Source organism: Opisthorchis viverrini, assembly GCF_000715545.1.
Source record: "Opisthorchis viverrini unplaced genomic scaffold opera_v5_114, whole genome shotgun sequence".
In the NCBI taxonomy this organism is placed as follows: Eukaryota; Metazoa; Platyhelminthes; class Trematoda; order Opisthorchiida; family Opisthorchiidae; genus Opisthorchis; species Opisthorchis viverrini.
Window position 1 is genome coordinate 99,015 of NW_008751769.1, and position 20,166 is coordinate 119,180.

The 20,166-nt window shown below is 45.6% G+C and overlaps 1 protein-coding gene across 1 annotated transcript in view; it reads left to right on the forward strand.

The window, feature by feature from the left end:
* Window positions 1-6,220: 6,220 nt before the first annotated feature.
* The window catches only part of T265_13859 (hypothetical protein), a gene marked incomplete at both ends in the record, with an annotated part of 33,075 nt that continues 19,129 nt past the window's right edge, over window positions 6,221-20,166 (forward strand). Inside the window, 2 exons of the mRNA XM_009170902.1 lie at window positions 6,221-6,702; window positions 10,802-11,068. Of these exons, the coding sequence (XP_009169166.1) occupies window positions 6,304-6,702; window positions 10,802-11,068 (666 nt within the window). The remainder of the gene's footprint in view (window positions 6,703-10,801; window positions 11,069-20,166) is intronic.

Here is a 20,166-nt window from a genome sequence, read left to right on the forward strand (position 1 = left end):
TTTTCAATAATACAGGAGCATGTACCTTATACATAGACATTCTACACTATGAAGTGGCAAGTCTGAAAATGCCGTAGATTTCGAGAAATCAATCTCATTGTGCGAATAGCCAGCGGCACGGGCGACCATGGAGTACGTGCAGCAGTCGAACTGCGGAAAAAATCACGTTCCCGCCGTCCGGACTTCCCCCAAGGGACTCTCATATACGATAAGTTCCCTTTTTGACTTGCTCACATTCTCGCACTGTATCTATTTTTATACGTGTCGCAACCATACAAAAACTTCTATTAGTGCACATACACCTGATTTGTATTATGGCTATCACCATCTGTGCACTAATAGATGCAACATCCACTGGTAGGCAAAACCGATCTATCGATGGTCTTTGCTACTTGAGGCCTTGTAAAGAACTGAGCTGTGCAAATGGGGTATCCAAATGTTCAGTGGCTACTGAATGTGAGCACCTAAGTGAATCGCACGGAAACTTTGAAAGAAAATGCTACGGGTTAATGGGTTTTCCTTTTGTGCTGACAATCTTCCCATTCCCCAAAGTGATGCGTTTCTACCAGCAACGAGGCTGTATAACTCTCATAAAGCTACTGAAATCTCTTTGACAGCCCAAGACCGATTTCGCCCTTCTTGGGGCTCATCAGGTTGGAGCAGTTCCCGAGTTTCCGTCAACCATATGTTCTATTTGAGCCCGAACGGGACAGATTTTGACAAATACACTCATTTGCATATCAATTTGGTTTTGAAAGCAGACTCCTTTGGATCCCAACTGAATCTCCCTTTTATGGTGTTTTTGTCGAAATCCGTCCAATTTGGGCCAAAGCAGAACATAAGGTTGATGAAAACTCGGTGACTTCGCCCACAGGGCCATGGTAACTTTAGTGTTCTTCAATCATCTGGGAGTTTAAATGGATAAACTTAGCACAATTGTAATTATTTGTCATGCTGAGGTTTCAGCTCTTTTTTGTTGATAATAATGTTAGACAGTTGAACAATGAACTATGCAAGAGGTTGCTCAGATGATTCACGTCGACACTAAGGTACGGAATGCAACATCACAGATATCGTGGTAAAACAGCACTTGTCAAATACTATGCATTCGATTGCACAAACTTGGTGTTTATCACAATTTACTCCTCGTATTTTTGCAACTGTTGTTGATTACCCCGAAACCGGTTGCATATTTATATGGGAAAATGTGTTAACGTGACCCTCACTGTACAAAATAGATTGACTCGACTATTAAAAAGGTGGATAATCTATGAGATTCCCCCCTCCCGATTAAGGGTAATTTAGTGCAAGAATCATCATTGGCGCCGTATTTGACTGGGAAAATTTGACTGTTCCGAGAACCAATGAAATGGTAAGGTTTCATCATGCCAATGGTGGCGCTGGAAAAACATACTTGGTAAAATCAACTATAAGGAAATGAATATCAAGATTATAATCATGTTAGAGACCTCAAAAGGATTGAAAATCACTGGATTGAATCTCGATTGTTTTGTCAATGAAAAAGCCTGAAAACTCGACAGGCAAAAGAAGGGATGCCAAGCATTTTAGAGTTCTATATATGATTATTGAATGGTATCATGTCAGATGCCTTCGAAATTCAGGGATATAGAGTCAGAAGATCTTCGATCGCATTTTCGAGAGCAAAAAAGGACAATGTCTGATTAGTTATACGTGGGCTGGATGTGATGGAGCAAGTTCTACCAGATTGCAGGAGGTTTTTGGTGAGCAGAAACGCTAGAATTGTTTTAAGGGTAATTTTTCAGTCAGTTTGTTTGGGATGTTTTAAATATGATGAGGCCGTAATTATATGGACCATATGTGGTGTGGACTTTGGCCAACTTCCAGAACACAAGGGGAAAACAAGTAGTGAAGTATGGTTGGGGATGGTTCTGACAGCAGCGCAAAATAACGGCGACGCAGTAATTATCGTCATGTAGTGCCTTCAAGGCCGACAGTTAAGAAAGGATAAGGAAACAACGAATGACTGCATTTCTTCTTCCACCGTCGTACATATCATTGCCGATTACCTTTGCATTTTCCTGTACACCTCTAAACGTTCGACGAAAATTAGATCGCGGTACCTGTGAAAACTGTTCTTACTCAAGTGATCCGTACAAACGGAGTCCAAAATATACGCCTCCAGACAGGTCTTGAACTCCATTAAATACAGGGCATCAAGACTGTTATTTTCAAAAATTTGATTCCAATTTAACTCTGAAAGGTTTGCGTTTCAGCTTGTACGACTTCAACTTCACTGTTTATGCTGCCATCACGAGCATGGTCTTTTCTTTTGATGCAGCTTACGGTTTCGTTATTGGGAGGCTTGTGGTATACAGGTAACGTGGGTCTTTGGGATATAGTCCTTTGTAGATTCGTTTTCGTGCTCCAGTTCGACAGATGCAGCATGCTGGTAACCATTCGGCTGCCATTGTGGCCAAGGTATAGCTACCAACCCTTAGTGTGGCGAGTGCTTTGGGCAGCATCACAAAACTGTACTGGTCTCCTAACAAGGCACTGTGTAACTCCGTCTTGACATTTTTATCTATCAGCGCATAATTAGCATCACGTTTGCTCACGCGTATGAGCATCTCATTTTTATCTACTCATTAGCTGTCTGCTGATCCATTTCCGCATCTGGACCAATAACAAATACTTCTCCGGTCTCAGTAGCCGCAAATACCTGGGTTCATATCCACCGAGGCATCCCGATTCGCAGACCAAGTATATGAATAGAGAACTCCACAGTACTACCTGAGAAGAGCTGAATAAATCGGGTTGATGCTTCAGGCAAGGCCAAATACATGATTGTGGGCACCTTTATCACCAAAGGATATAGAAAGTAATGGAATTCATCCGTCTATTCCGCGCAATCGGTGACACAAGGAAATCATGAAAAAATCACTCTAACCGTGCCATTTCGGCCACCTAAACAAAAGGCAGCCTCTATTTTCCCGAACCAACACACTCCATTGTCCCGCATCATGCGGTCCAAATAAGATTGCGGCTGTAGCTTAATATCCCTCCCTTACTTATCTAGCGAAGAGCCGTCACAAGAAATACAGGCAACTATTCATTCGGAACCCCTTTTGTTCAACGAAATTAATTCCGTGCCCTTGCTGCTATAGCCCTACACTTTTTACGTCACAGAAATGTGACGTAAAATATCGAAAAACCCGGAGTCTTGGAAGCTGGCAGGGAAAACTGGGAAATTAAAGTGATTAACAGAATTTTACTTGATAAACTTTCTCTCCACCAGCTTGATCCTGCCTGGGTTGTCGAACAGCCAATCTCCAACACGCTTGCGATTCTTGTAGTGTGCCCACCGGGTACTCGGATAGCTCAGGCTGATGTTTTATTTTTGTTTATCGGTCGCTGATGACGTTATTGATTTCTTCTTCGGCGTGTTTCTTAATTTCAGTGGGATACTTAAAAAAGCCGCCTATGTAACACAACCGACTTTTCGGCATAATTTGATGTCGGACGTCGCCACAGCTAAGCACAGTCGATTGGATTAAGCGCCACTTCCTCAAAGGCTGTTATTTTCGACAGGTGTGGCGGTCTTTGCGAATTGGTCTCAATGTAAATATGTGGTCAGTAAACGCATGACTCGAACGCTAATGAGAATGTATTAGATTGCAATTGTGAGTAGCTGGGAAGTTATGGCGGTTGTAGTGATATTTTCACAGTTCTGCTGTTTGAGTTCAACACTTTTTATGAAGATATGGATGATATAGGATGTCTGCCGTCTCTATAGCACCCTACGTGTCTTCTAAATGTTGCGCACGGGTTTCGTCAAACTGTGAAGAGGTCCTTCGCCTAGAAGCCTCAAAAATGCAGGAGGTAGCAGGAGGAGTCAAACGCTCCGTTCTACATAGAAAGTTAGATCTCGGCTGTTTCCATCCGTTGGGATATCACGCTCAACTGTGAGGCTTCCGGTGCTCTGAACGGTAAGCTGGACATTTAATATCAGCGGAATTGTCTTTCAAGGTGGTCTGCACAGCGAAGGGGAAAGCAAAACCTGAAATGGACTGTGACCCGTATTGTTTCGTAATAATTCCTCCACCAGCATTTCCTTTGGCACGATGCTGCGAATAAACTGAAACTTGTTTTAATTTCTGCAATTGCCGCCGCATTTTAACCTTCTTGGGCTTCCCTATTTCTCATATTCCGCGGTCTGCTAAAAGTTGCGAATCAGGCGTTGTCCCGGAGATTTGACTAGATCAAACCTTCATTGTGTTGAGATCATCTTTTTTGCCTCTAATGAAGAAACGGGTTGTTATGAGATCTAAACGGGGTGAGCTTTAGGCATTTCAGCTACAGGAGAGAGTCGGGCAGCATAAATTCAGTTCATTGGTTTGTTTCGCCTGCATAAGGTACCCGGACAGCTGCCACTGAGTGATTTTCTAGACAATTTAGATTTCAGCTGACGAATACAATAACAGTGAGTGATCATAGCTAATGGAGAAACTACTGCAGTAAGGACGCGAACCAGGACACTGGTAAACACCGTTTGCCTATTCTTAACTGAACGGAAGGCTTTAACGCGAGACGGCGATCTTTAGCTTATTGCAATTCACGGATTCACGGATTGATACACAGGATCGAGGCTTTTGCCCAAGTTTGCCGGGTCGGTTTTGATCTTGTCGGTCAATGGCTGTTGTTCACCTGAAATGCACAAGTGAAAAAAGGGTGTAGCACTGCTCTTTATGTTCTCAGCGCGGGGCAGTATGCTTGCCAGCGCGACGATTCGCATAAATAAATGTCTAATAGTGCTTTAAATTGGGTTCGAGAAGGAGCGTGTACGACCGTCGGAGGAAGGTCATTCCACGTGGCTACTACCCGAAATGAAAAAATTTTGTCTAATGAATGTGTGCCCTGAGCTTGAAAATTTTCTTACCATGTGCCCGCCGGGTGTTTGCTGGGTCAACGGTAAAAACCCTGTTTTCCAAGCTTTGTTCAAACAGGGCGTAAGTAAGAATTAGGTCCCCTCGGAGGCGATGGTACTCCAGGGGAAAGAGATCAAGCATCGCGAGACGGGTTTCGTAGTCCACGGATTTGAGGCCGGCAACCATTCTCGTGGCAGCCCGCTGGACACGCTCAAATAGGGTAAAGTCCTTCGTACGTCCTGAGTAGACAACTTGGTTGGCGTACTCTAGGAGCGGTCTGACGTAGGCCCCATAGAGTATTTGGAAGTCCATGCGAATAATACGGGAGAGGGTGCGTCGGATCATCCGTAAAACGGCGAATGCCTTTTGGGCCGATTTCTCATGGTGTAGTGAGAAGGACAAGTTTGAGGAGACCCAAATGCCCAAATCTTTTTTGGCATCTATCCTCATGGTGTTTTCTGGTCCCTTTTCACCATGCATAACAAAGGCATTCGCTGAATCCCCTAAGTCATCCGCAAAAAGCAAACATGGACTCGCAAGAACGTCTGGGAGGTCGTTGACGTAGATCAGAAACAGGAGTGGTCCCAAGACGGAGCCTTGAGGAACTCCAATGGACACCGGCGCTGGAGAAGAATTGGTCGAGCCTATTCTCAGTCGGAATGATCTGTCTGATAGGAACGCCTTGATCCAGCGAAGGATTTTCCCTTGAATCCCGTAAGACTCGAGATTGTGGAGCAGCGGGACTTGTGGGGCTTTATCGAAAGCTTTTGAGAAATCGAAAAATGTGCCATCCGATATGAGTCGTTCGTCCTTGGCTTGGGTTAAGCTGTCATAAACACGGGCATGTTTGTCACGCAAGAGCGGTTTGGGAGAAATCCGTGTTGAGCTGGAGATATCAGATTGCTGGAAGTAAGGTGATCTAGGATAGCTCGCTCCAGAGTGCGTTCCATCACCTTGCACGGCACGCTAGTGAGGCTTATAGGCCTTTGGCTGCTAGGCGATAGTCGGTCACCAGTTTTGTATATTGGCGTGACAATCGCTTCCTTCCAAGCAGAGGGAAGGCGGCTTTCGTCAAGCGACTGACGAAACACCAAGTGCCAGTGTATAGGACGTTTCTTTCAGGATCCTTTGATGGACCCCGTCGGACCCCAACGCGCAGAATGGGTTGATCTTGTGCAAGAGTTGACCAATGTCCTCCACCGTGAAGACCAAGTCGGTTGGAGGCTGTTCGTAGTTTCTCCTTGACAAGAGTGGATGTGACGAGGACCCTGGGGCTTAGTATAGACACACATAGAGTTCTCTGTAAACGTCAGATACCACTGATGGCTCGTTTGTCGGTTCTTCGTTTCTGTCCCTCAAGAAGAACTCGCATGGCTTGTTCTTGCGGCGATGTCTCATGCACTTGAACAGTGCGTTTTTGATTTTTCCAGCGAGGTCCATGATGGTGGCTTGTTTTCGTATGTTCCATTGGCAGATTTCCGATTTACAGCGGTTCCGCAGTTTACGGAATGCCAGCTCATCTTCTGTGTCCCATGTGGTCAACTTTTTGAAAAAGAATTGGGATCTTTTTTCCAGAAGTCGTCGAATCCTTTTTGGCGGCCTGCGGTTCATCCGGGTGCGTGCCGGGTTTTTTGGGACGAACGTCGCGTCAGCCTCGTGGACTTTCTGGACAATGGTCGTATATATTTCTCCCACCGGAGCTGGTCTCAGTGTGACTTGTTCAAGGAAGATGCGTGTTCCTGAGAAGTCTGCAAGGTGGCTTTCAGAAAGGCATTTGACATCACCTCATGTGAAGGTTGTTGCGTTAACTTCTGCGTAACTCACATTCTACTGACAAAGAAGGCAACTTTATTCGGTGGATTTTACGGCGTTTGTGGGTGATGCATGTGCAGTTTGTGTTGCTTTGCGGCCTGTCCTGGTCTGTATAATGATTCAGACTAAAGGAAAGCAAGCAACAATGCAACAAGATTAATAAGAATTGTCACGAGACATACGGAAAGTGGGTCGTTTCATCCAAGTTACACGGACATTCAGTTCACATGCCAATGAATTCCAGCACATGCTGTTCTTCAATTAGCTGTTCACATCAAGGTATCGCAACTTATCTTTCAAAAGGTGCATGAAAACATTCTGGTGGCTTGATCTACAGTTTACAGTTTTTATCAGGTAATATCCGTCTTTTACTTTTGACTTTCATCTCTTTTTGTTGCCTACCATGCGACAGCACGATGTCATCAATGGCTTAGGGATGTGATTCATGTACAAGTCAACATCCTGGTAAGTTGGGTGTGGAAAAGTCATGAAAACCGCACATTAAAATGGCATTCAATCAAACACTAAGTGGGTTCGCTCAGTAGTTGCACAATGAAATTGAATTTTTGAAGTCTACTTCATACCCTTGATGGACCAAAGCAGAGGCAAATGAGTTCAGAATACCGTTCCAAACTTTTAAGCCACATATAGGCATCCCAGTGTCCCACTGATTCTCGGAAAGTTCTCCAATGGAAGTTTTTCACTGGAGGCATGATTTATTCAGTGGACAATGAAACTTGTTGAGTTGCGATAATATGAGCGTATGGTTGGTGATTCGCGATCCGATCACCTGTGTGACGAACTTCAAAATTTGGCAGAATTTGCGGAAGTTTTCCGTTTGAGAGCATTCTGTGGGTGTCCACTTAGCACCTTGTGGTGTTCAGAATTAAATTTCACTAGAAGTTAGTCTCATTTGATTGCAACTTTTTGTGACAGTTTGCTCATAGCATTATTGCGGGGATTTTCAAGGTCATAAACTACTGCTGATTTGAACGCCATTATCAGTTTACGAGATAACGCGGTAAATAAATTCTCGGCATATTCTAACTTTCCGCGGTGTTTTTCAGGTGACAGATTGCATATACAGAATATCATATATAAATCTCTCAGGTGGACGTTTGAATAAGTTCTGGGTCTGTTATTTCTGTCACGAGCAACAAATTACGTGAATATGTCATTTAAAGTTCGGTCTCGATCTAGTGCGGTATAATACTCGGAAGTTACCTGATACAACACGCAGCTCTGATAAGAATATTCATCTGTGCAAATTATCGCATCCTCAGATATGCGAAATTAGTAGGGAAATAATGCAGCATTTTCAGATATTTGCGTGTAAGTTGCCACCATCCCAGTGGGAGATCCTTTCCACTGGGAGGCATGACGTCACCGGGCTCGAATGCATCATACAACACAACGACATTGACGGAAAATAAAGCTAATCACTAGCGTTCAACCCGTTTTGCTCACCTTGGTTACCCGTCATAACCATTTGGCCCTCACCTACGCGCGTCGCTAACTGAGGCCTCAACTATGCATGATGGCCCAATCGCACGATTACCGGCGGCTCATCAAATTCATAATTGTGCGTGTTATCGTTTATTTTGGCCACTAATAGTACTACTACAAGCAGATGGGAATTTTGGCTGCCCATTTCGTTTTGGGCCACGGTCTTTCTAATGCTCCAGGGCTCACTGACGAAATGTTTCGACTCTACTCCACACATTTGGTCCCCAATCTAGTTAAGACCGGTTCACTACCCCATTGCTAGTTACATTTTCCAACGATTCTTTGACAATTCCTAACCACCCCTAAAATTTCAAGTGATACACCCAAGATGTTCATTGTGGGGCTATCCATGGACCCTAATAGGATGTCGCGATGATGATATTGAGTATGCCGTACCCAATCTATTAGATAGCCCGTAGCTATAAACTTCTCTACTATTTTCCGACGAAGCCTGTCACGTGCGCCCAAAATGCCGTCCCACTGCGCTTGAGTTGTGTCAAAACTTTAAAGCAGTGGCCACCCTACTGCACTACCTACTTGTGCTGCCTACCAGGCCGCCGACTCTCTCCTCGGTACTACGAAGAAATCAGTATATCGACAAAAAAGAACCTTGCCAACCACTCTGCACAAGGTGTGCTGACCTTCCCAAAACTCCACCAAGTTACTGTTGACGTTTTTCGCCGAGATAAGCCAATATTACAGATCGTCTCCACTCATTCAGAGCACCATTCAACGGACTTTGTTCACGTAAGAAATATGACTACCTCCATCGAGTTCGCCAATATAAACTTAGCATCAAGTCGACAACTTAGCTGCCGGATGTCTAGGAATAAAATTGAACACTTGCTGCAGATTTATTCACTCAGAACTATCAGTTGCTTTAAACTGAGGTAATGATTTTTGTGTGCCGTGGATAACCGTTGGCGAACACAATAGTGTCTTTTGAATAAAAGAGCCTTAGAAGTAAAGTCCTTTCTAAGAAATGACCTGAATTTTTCTCCGGAAATAAACATTTTGAAAAGTTTTACAATACTGTTTGTAAGGCACCAAAGCCAGAAAATGAGGGTAGCCGTCCCAATCCCCTGGTTCGTGCACTGACCAGGGGAAGTGAAAAACTGTTGGGGTGACGGCCATTGGATTCAAACCGCTTAACGCACAAGCTTATTTCACTGCACCATCCAGCCACGAAATACTGCTGATGGAAAATTAGTTTGAGTGGCCAAGCTTATCTGGACTATTCATATATTTGTGTTCGGCTTGCTCATGGATTAAATCACATTAGCGTGCCCCAACAAGTGAGGTCAAAATTATCACTGCCATTATCATTGTTACAATCTGCGACCGTGTTCGATTCCAGAGTGAGTATGTATTACGGTTGTTTGCCATATATTGGCAGATGTTTTGCACCACACACTTCGAAGAACAGTTTAACTGGCATCCTGCATCAAAGCTTATGGAGATCGCCCATTCGAGCAAATGAAATGTAAGAATTAATCGCCCATTGGAAGAGGAATTATAGTACGGGATATCTGTAATAAAACGTGGCGGGGCACCAGCACGGGACGGTCACTATCCACCCTCTTCAAAAAAGTGGAGAATCTCCGATGACCAATCTTATAAAATTGACTGATGCAATTCGGTGTGAATAAAAAGTGCTTCTAGAATGGATCGTCTCAACCGTTGTTCCTTTCTTCGAAAACGACACGCGGACCCCGTGAAGAAACCACCGTGGTCCCAGCCTAGGTAGATGTGTTATCGAAGGTGCTCTTTAGTCTTCTCTTGATAGGTTTACCGAATGCATGGAGGGACAGGTCCGCTGCGTCATGCAAGAGAATTTAACAATTGCATCCTTACCCCCAAGCAGGCTCTGGAAGCAGCAACACTGCTTCAAGCAAGGGTGTCCCCCATAAATTCTCGACACTTTGTTGGCACTGTACGCCAACTCCCGTAGCCGTGTAAAGGTCTACGGGAGGCTGTCGCCCGAGTTTATCATATTAAGTGGCATCAGACGCAGATGTTTCCTTCTACTTTGCTTCTTCTTTATCCGCGATACAAACATGTAGACTTGAATCATACACACTTGCTCGCGGACGAACCAATTTGAATAGCAGAAAAATTTGTTTACCTGGGCAGCTGTATCAGTCCCGTCGGCCTATCGAAAGGTGACATTTGCACATGGATTGATAAGGCCAGAGCAGCTTTTGTGAACATGTGGCATAGGCAAGACATCATCTTTTCAGTCGGAGGTCGAGTTTACAATACTGCGGTGAACTCCATATTGCTACGTGGATCAGAAGCCCGGCCGCTGCGCACCGAGGGCGTCGGAGACTTTCAGAGTTTGACCGCTGGTGTGTTCAACCTGTTGCTAAGGTCTGGTTGGAACTCCGGATTTGTAGCGATGAAGTGCATCGAACGGCTTTCGTGGAGAAACTTACCCACGATAAATGAACCCATCACATATGTAGGTTGCCCTGGATTGGCCACGTATTCCTTGAAGGGTCATTTTCACACGACGACGCAACATGTAGAAACGAACCAGAGGAGGTCGGACAATGACTTGACGGAGAAGTAAGCAGGTTGTTACCAACAAGCTCAACTGCGCTTTTCACTGCTCGGGATGGGGACCACGAGGTGGACCATTATCAATGTTTAGAGACATTGTCAAACGTATCCCAGTCGTGCATCCAAGCTACTGCCTTCAATGCATACCTCCTTTCCGAACCCTGATAACCTTGTGTTTGGATACCAATTTATCAGTTCCACATCAGATCCTCAGCTGTCTACTTTATCTTCCCAAATCATCGGTGAACAAAGCTGTGGCAGCTGCGAATACTGTACTACAAGTACACAGTCCTAGGAGATTATATGTTTGCACCATGTTAAACCTTATGGAGGACTGCTGCTCGCCGGTACCGTGTATGTATAAAACCCTTCGGCTGTAACAGGAAAACCGGTTTCACTAAGACTATGCCGATATCCGTTAAAGAGGGTGACTCGTGGAACAAGAGTAACACAGATGGCCACCAAGAGAGTTGGCTGCATTTGTAGTTGGCTTCGACGAGTCTTGTTTAATTACAGACGTTACAGTCGGGCGGACCATCTTTGTGAGAATTTACAGGAATTCATTTCTGCAGTGGACAGTCGTTATTGATGTACTACAACGATCTATTCTGGATCCAAATTCTCTGGTTGCCTATGCTGACGAACTCCTTGACAGATTTTGGTCGACCCGTCTGGCACATACAAATGGTATTCACGTCTTGCTGGAAACATCAAATAAACTAAAACCTTTCGTTCAGCTGTAACCCCGTTCCCGTGCCTAGCTGCTAGGTCATTCGAAGGAAGCACAACAACTGTGATTCTCTCTGGCTGTCCAAGCTCAGACAGGGAAAGATGAAAGTTAGATGTCGGATTCGAAACGCGGACCTTCCTGCCAGTAAATTCCTGCTCCTACAACTGAGCTATCCCTGAGTGAACATAGTGGGCCATGACTTAGATGTAGATCTTTTGACCAAATTATGAAATCTGTGACACTTGTCAGTAAACGCGAGACCTATGCCCATCTACCCGCCGGCGGTTAGGGAGAAATTACCGCCTTCCAATTAAATCGTGCCCTAATTTGAGTGCCTGACAGCCGTAGAAGCCCCAGTATCCAGACTCGAACAATCCCAAAATTTATCGGGTATGAGCGTCAGAAAAGGTACTCTTGGATCGGTGTGACATTTATTTACAGAGTTACATCTTGCGGCGTTGAGAAAACCATGTTTCAGGTTTCCTATAGCTCTGTGACTTTGTGAAAAATGGCGGCCATCCATCCATCCACGTGAGAGGTTATGCGGATACCTCTCACTGATCCATGAATTTGCGAAACGACAAACAGGATGGAGGCTCCCACCGAAGTGCCTGAAAGGCACAGGCAAAAAAGAGCTTAGCATTGTTCTTTTATTTCCCGGTGGGTACATTACGTCAGTCAGCGCAAAGACTGGTACATAAAAGCGCCTGATAGCGCTTTAAGCTGGGCACCAGATGTATTGCTGACAGCTGTCGAAGAAAGGTCATTCCAAAACCAACTACTCGAACAACTACCCGAAATGAAAAAAGCTTTGCCCAATAAAAGTGTTACCTGAACGTAAAAAACTCTTACTCTCTTTTCACCGTGTGTCAGCTGAACCAGTGTTGAAAACCTGATGGCCAAATCATCTTCATATAGGACATAAGCATGGATTTGGTCCACTCGGAAGCAACGATACTCCAGGGGAAAGAGGTCAACTACCGCAAGACGCCTTTTGTAGCCCATGGATCTGAGCCCACCAACAATCTTCGTAGCAGCTCGTTGGGAATGCCTATTAAGGGTTGGGTCCTTCTTGTGTCCGGAGCAGATAACTTGACCGGCACGCTCAAGAAAGGTCCGACGTTGCTCCGATGGGGTATTTGGAAGCCATTGAGAGTAACAAGGGATAAGGTTTAACGATTCCTTGGAACTACAATTGTCACCTGAGCCGGTTTCGCATGGTGTAATGGGCAGGCCACGTTTGAAGGAAGCCAGGTACACAAATGCTTTTGGGTGTCTATCCTCGTGATGTATTCTGGTCCAGTTTCACAGTGCGCGAGAGAGGCGTTCACTGAGTCCCCTCCGAATTATATATGGACGCACTTTCCGTCATTCAGAAGAAAGTGCCATTGCAGCGACCACTGACTTGAAGCTTCTACGGCCATTTTGAAGGCGCTTGCACTAAAAGCCCAGGATTTTAAGTCATGTTTATAAACCGGGAATGGACTTGAAAGAGCATCTGGAAGATCGTTAACGTGGACCGGAAACAGTACTGGTCGAATGACTGAGGCTTCAGGAACAGCGATGGACACCGGCATCGGAGAAAAGTAGGTCTAGCATACTTTCACCCAGAATGATCTGTGACAGAACACGCAAATCCAGCTCAGAAGTTCCCCTTAAATCTTGTAAGACTCGAGTCTTTTAACAGCGGGACGTGTAGAACGCTTTTGAGGAGTGGAAAATGAGTCCCTCGCTCCAAAAAATACGAGCGTGTTTGTAACGCAGGAGTGGTTTGGAAGGAATCTTTGTTGAGCTGCGGATGTCAAGGAGTTGGTAGTTAGGTGATCTGGGATGGCCCGCTTCAGAACGCGTTCCATCACCCTGCATGACACGGTAGTCAGACTAATAAACCTGTAGCTGCCGAGCGATATTTAGTTCATAGTTTTGTAGATTGGCCTAATAATCGTCTCCTTCCAAACAGGGGGAATGTTACCTTCGTTGTGCGACTAGAAATATCTTGCCAGTCTGAGAGGCGCTTCCTTCAACATCTTTGGATCAACGTTGTCTGGCCAAAACGCGCAGAACGAGTTTGTCTTGTGCAAGAGTTGACGAATGTCCTCCACCTTCAAGACGAAGTCAGTTAGAGGAGGTTCGTAGTTGTGCCTTGAAAAGATTGAGTGTGTCGAGGTCGCTGAGGCAGAATACAGGCATGAATAATGTCTTCTGTGGGCTTCAGACACCACTATTGCATCACTCGTGGGTTCCTTGTTCTTGTCACTCAAGTGGAACATGGCTGACGTACTACTGCGGCCATGTCTCACGTGCCTAAACGGGATGATTTTTCCCAGGAATGGTCCAGTATGGTGACTTGTTTCTTACGTTCAGTTAACGGATTTCTATCTCACATTGGTTCCGAATTTTACCATACCTTTTTTGGTGAACTTTTTGAAGAATAACCGAGGCCCCTTTTCAAGAGGGTGCCGAATCTTTTGGTTGGCTTGCGGTCCATTTGACTGCGTGCTGGTTTCTCAGGACGAGCATCGGTTAAGGCTCGTGAATTTTCTTGCCAATGATTTTCTGTAGGTATCCCACTGAAACTTGTCCCAGCTTAAATAGATCAAGAAAGATGGGCATTCCTGAGAAGCTTGCACGGAAGAAGCCATCATCATCGTTGTCATCTGCCATAAATATCTATTGTCGTACAGTGGTTGTGGCTGCCAAATTTTGCCCATCGATGTTTCGGGTAGGTGGGCTAGGTAACTGTGCCTCGGAGGCGGCAGCCGATAAAGTAGTGCGTAAAAACAGCACTGTCGGTGTGCTGTTAAGTAGTGAATTCGGGTGGGAAGCCATACATTGAGGGCAGTAGCTCGGATGCATGAGCGCCATTGAGGACGCGGCTGGGCCATGTCCGAAAATGTCATGATATTGACATGGCCCGTCTCGGGGTCCCATCGAGGAAGACGGCAATGGCCAGCGCAGCTGAGGTTGCTGGTAGTGGCTTCTATTATACTCTGCCAAGTCTTTTTTCAACCACTTCTGCGTCTCTTCCATCCTTCACGTGGTTGTGCGAAAAGAGCCCTCCGAGGAGGTCCGTCAACTGGCACAAGCAGTAAGTGGCCAGACCAACGCAACCTACGCAGTGTGATCAGTTCATCCATTGAGGTTGAGTTGGTTCTCCCGCATACCATTCGACGTACTTCAGCATTGCTAGTACGATGTTCACACCAGATTCGAGCAAAGATCCGAACACATCGATGGTCCAACACTGAAATGCTTTTGACGTCCTTGGCGCGCACCGACCAGGTTTCTGATCCATGTAGTAATATGGAGCGCACCGCAGCACTGTAAACGCGACCCTTGACAGAGAAGCTGATATCACGCCCGCGCCACAGGTGACGCAGGCTCACGGAAGCCGCTCTGGCCCTCCACAGCTCGGAAGAATTTTCGAATTTACCTTTGAATTTCAAGGTACAATGGTCAGCACACAGCGGTCTCCATGTCCGAATGGAGCGTTAATTAACTCCCTATCGACGAAGTGCCATTCCTTGGTGATCACGAAATTCAAGAGTGATAATTGTTCGCCCGCGTGGTATCTGGCGGGCACCTTACAATCTGACCAAAATGGTTATCTGATCGCTTGGCTTTTTGTATCAAAAGCCAAACGTCGTCCAATTAAGGACTACCGATTGTTTATCAAACCCTCAGAAACGACTTGCTGCGTCTGGTTTCCCGCTAGATATTCCGCAAAACCACCAGCTTTAAGCCTGCAAATATTTTTAGGGTGTTGAAGCGGTAGCGCCTACACTTATGGCGCCACATATGATTACAATGTTGATCAGCTGACATCTTAAAAAACTTTTGGCTATAGGGACGTCGATAGCCACGCCGTAGTTCCAAACAAGTGTGCGGCCATAGTCTACGCAGAAGCTAACCTTCACGTTGCGCTGGTATGCTCTGCGAGTTGAAGTTAATTTTCTGTAAATGCCTCCCACGCAGTCATTTGAGGTACGATGCCACCCAGATCTAATCCCGGATAATTGTAGCATCTGGATTCTGGGTTTTATTAGGCCAAAATTTGGACATCAATATACGATTGAGTAGAGCTTTCTATGGAGTGCTAAACGTTAAGTGGAATATTACGCCTCAACCGTCTTACCATCAGCTGTTAGGCCCGGTAATTTCCAATAAGCCTAGCCCAAGCGTGATAGGCTGGAAGATGGGCTTCACAGCGGTCTAGCATCGAGCTATGATTGGCAAAAATCTACAGCTCAACAGCCAATCAGGTCCGCCGAATGTCGGCTGTCAGTGATCTAGGTAATCTTGAAATCAATCTGCAAGCGTGGACGCATTGTAGTATACGTTGTCTGTCAGTTTGATTGATTCATATGTAAGTATTGGTGGTGTACAACCTTGCTTAGTGGGCTTTGGCTCATGAGCTTTGTTTCTGGTTTCCATCCACAGAAATTGTCGTGAACACCTGCCTTCGGAAAATCACTGTCCCCTGGTGCTTCCATAGCGTGCATATTACAGCATTACCCACCCGGCACACTCGGAAGCAAACAGGGTAGCAAGCTGCTCTTGTTCTCACAGTGAGGTTCACTTGAAGTGGATATGTTTTGCGTGTATGTAGCAAGATTCGAAGCACAGTGCTTGAGCCAACTGTCCTGTCACTCTCCACGTGCTTTCGGCTGTGCATCTCTGACCATCCGGAGGCCGCTGCAGCAGGGTGTGTGAGGGTCGGTATCATCCTACGTCATTGGATGGCTCAGTGGTTAGATTTCGATCGTGATTCCAAACCGACCTCAACCTCTCAACCTCCTGTCTAGACTTGGACAACTTGGCAGTATTCCAGCCCTCATGCTTGCTTCTGGTTTCATGGCAATTAGGCACCGGAAGGATGTTACAGCTGAACGGTTTTTCTTAATTAGGACGAGTCCAACGTGATAAGATCAGAAACAGAGATCCTTGACAGAAGGAGGATTTTTAGGTGTCCTTCCCCCACTCCCGCCGTGGTGAACGTGGGCCTTATCGAAGTGCGACCGTTGGGACATGTTGGAAGATACCAACGCAACATATACGAGGATTGTACCACTTTCGGCATTGGACAGAGGTTTGACAAACAGTCTCCTGACGCTTTATTTCGATCGCTGTGTCAGTATTTAAGCCTACATACAACCTTGGAATACACAAGCATGCAACATTCGTTATTGCCTGGCGACATTACCCATATAGTCTTTTCTGGTGCTCATATCGGGGAGGATAAAGGGAAGCACTCAACTTCTGACGGCTCCCACCTTTTTTTGTCGTCTATTTGCTCACATGCTGTTGTACTTAGCATTTACACTTCCACGTATTAACTCCAGACACGTAGGCAGTGCACCTTGAAAATGACCGATTGCGCGCCACTACACGCGCCTGTCACTCGGTGTTTGATATTCAAATCCCGTTTTCGCCAGTAGACACAAACCTGCAGGGCTTACTCTGCAACGCTATTCGAGTGGCCTCGGAGGATATGGATCGTTGCTCGGAAGAGGTAAATATCTGTGCGCCACGGGGATTTCTTGCAGTGTTTTGAACGCGTATTAAAAAGACACCGAATTTGAGCGTGGTTTTGATGTCAGACATGTCTCATCCAGGATAAGTCGGCTAAGCATTCGATATGACGTCTTCTCGGGTGAAGCCGTTCTATGGGGAGGTGGTAAAACCAGAAATTCTAGGAACTCAAATAGGGTAGTGCGGTGTGAAATGCGTGGAAGCCATCTCAGGTAATACATAGACTCCGGAGATTGTGCGTTCGCGAGTTAATCGTGTATGGCATTTCAAATCTAACATACAATAAGACCAGGCACCTGGATCATTGACTGGAAGACTCAACAACATTTTAGCTGGCCTTCACCCAGTGGATCCAAGTCTCCCATCCGACCCGCTCAAGTTGAGTGGTCCGTCGATTTGGACCCCTAGCAATTCATTAAGTATTAATATGTCCTGAAACACTACTGGCCTACCGTGTAATACGAATGCCGCGAACTGCAGTAATTTAGTCATTGTACTCGTCCGCGCCAGCCAAAAAGACGTAAGTCTTATACCTGTCGCAATAAAACCGATAGCCTCCCCGGTGCCGTAATGCTCAACTTCGGCACATGGAACACAAGTTTGGTGGTGTCAAGCAGGATTTCAACCAAATAAGGCAACCATCGACCATGTACTTACATTGTGTTCAACACTTGAACAGCGCCTCTTGTATATTTTTGGGCAACCTGGCAGTATCTTGGTCCTCGTGCGTCCTTTGGGTGGTATGGCAGCTTGGGACCGAAACGGTGTTATAGCTAAACAACAACAACAACTAATACGACCGAATATGTTTCCTCAAGTGCTTCTAAGCCCCTGGTCCGGATCACCTCCTACTGCATTGTTCGAGGACAAGTGTGAAGTCCTCAGTCACCGCTTGTTTGGTCCATTTGCTCGCAAGCGGTTAAAGGAGACTGTTCCAAATAACAGAAAAATCAGTGATGGTCCAATTTTTAAAAGGGGCCTGTAATAGATGCGAATCACAAGGTAGAGTTCAGCTTCTCTCTGGTCGTAACGTGACTTGGCGCAACCAGTCTTTCTTCCCACGTGAAGCATTGACTCGGGAGCGGCAATCGAATTTCCAGCCTTGTAGATGTTTTGTCGACCAAATCTTCACACTTCCTCAAGCGGTAGAACAACACTATACGTATAGTCAACCCACCGTTTTAGTATCCCTTGATTCCCTAGATGCATTGAACTTAGTCGAAGTCTGTTCTCATTAACACACTTACCCGGCAAGAACAACTCCGAAAGTTTTTCTTTCTATCCTCCGGGACTGGGATAGTGTATGAACAGCTCTCCAAAGGCTTCCTTACACAAAGTTTTGTCTGACAAGGATGCCAACTCTCTCCATTCCTGTTTACTTTTGTGATCGATAAGATAATGAAAAGAACGCTGGAAGGTCTTTAAAACCCTTGTGTTCAGATACCTTCTGACGGAAAACTTGTCGATGTGGAGTGTACCGACAACATCGTTTTCGCCTACGAAGAAACAAAGACGGAGGGATTTTTCGATGAACTGACCAAAGTCTTTTGGTGTGCGCCTTGCGCCCATAAAGTGTGATGTTATGCTTCTTGACATACAGCCACCGAACAGGCCACTTATAATCCAACTAGAGGCTTGCGAAGTTGTGGAACATTTTACTTATCTTTGAAGCTGTGTAAATTTCGATTGTAGTTCGATAATTGAGGTTGGTACACCAATATCCAAGACTGGGGTTGCGTTCCCTTATTTGAGACTCACATGACTGTAGCAGCCTTTCGGTGCTTAACTGCCTTGCCACCAGAAAGAGACACGAGGGCTCGGATACTGCCAAGTTGTCCAAGTCGAGAGGTGGAGGTCGGGTTTAAACCACGGCCGTTCCGGTCAGTAAATTCGCGTTCTAGCCATCTCGTCTTGACTCAAATGGCGGCAAAGCGGTATATTCCTTACTTTCAGGGTACCTATGTGCCACGTCACTGTATGGGCTGTTCCGTTTTATGGCCAAGACACATTTCTTTCTAGCAGCGGAACTGAGACTTTCTCAGGTCCTCATCGTATGTCACAGGTTGTGGGTGACGGTGGATCTGCGGCGAGACAACTAGAAAGCAAGTGTTCAGTTACGCAACAAACAGTCGAAGAGTGTGTACAGCACTGTAAGCTGCGCTGGCTGAGGCATGCCGAACCGTCGTATGCTGAAAAGGGTGTTGTATTCCATGCCGAATTCAGAATGGTGGATACAGAGAGATGATCAACCTTTGACTTGGTAGAGAGATATGATAGAATTTACTAAAAGTCTGGGTGTCTTCGGTTCGACTCGCCTTCCAGGATGAGGTCCGCGTGATTCCCGTGGTGTTGTAAGGTGTGATTGCTAATCGATTTTACTGGCTTTGTTGGTCTCCGTTTCTGTCCAGCTTGACTGAGTGGGTGCTTGGAGGTGTTGGCACCTCAGAATGCTTGTACTGGGCTAGCAGTAGGCCCCTTCTCCACCAACGTTCCTTTCTTCACAATAAGGCTTTTAAATAAAATGTGGAAGCGAATCATCAGTGTTGAACACTGATGTTATTTTTTTGATGATGCTCCTGCATTTGTAATATATTTTGTTTGATTGACAAGGTTGTCAGGTTGCCGGAAGACGAAGCAAAGGTTACCGCCGTGCGTAGGGGAGCGCTTGCTGTAATGCAAGGTCTGTTGTGGAAACGCATGCTTGAACGACGTGGCAAAATAGTGCATCAGCAGTACTCACTTAGTCATCCCCCTAGATTGGGGCTATTTAACTGTACCCGGGACATTTGTGTTAGTAAACACTACTACCACCTAAGTCGATGCGCCAAAGCAAAGTAAAAGACTGTCTCGATACTTATACCTCTACTGTCCTGAATCCTTTCTAGAGGGTGAATCTATATCGAAATTATTTACTGTTCATTCATTATTCGAATACCTGTGTGATAAGGCTGCATGAATTGGACTCATCTGTTTACTTGTTAAATATGTACTCCTGACTGTGTCTGTTTGCTTCAATCTCAGTAGGTCTGCGTCTTCTGGCATTGGAGCCGGCGCCATTATGATATGTGGAAATAATTTTTCTGAGACTTGGCGAACAGTGTGGGAGAGGTCTGTAAC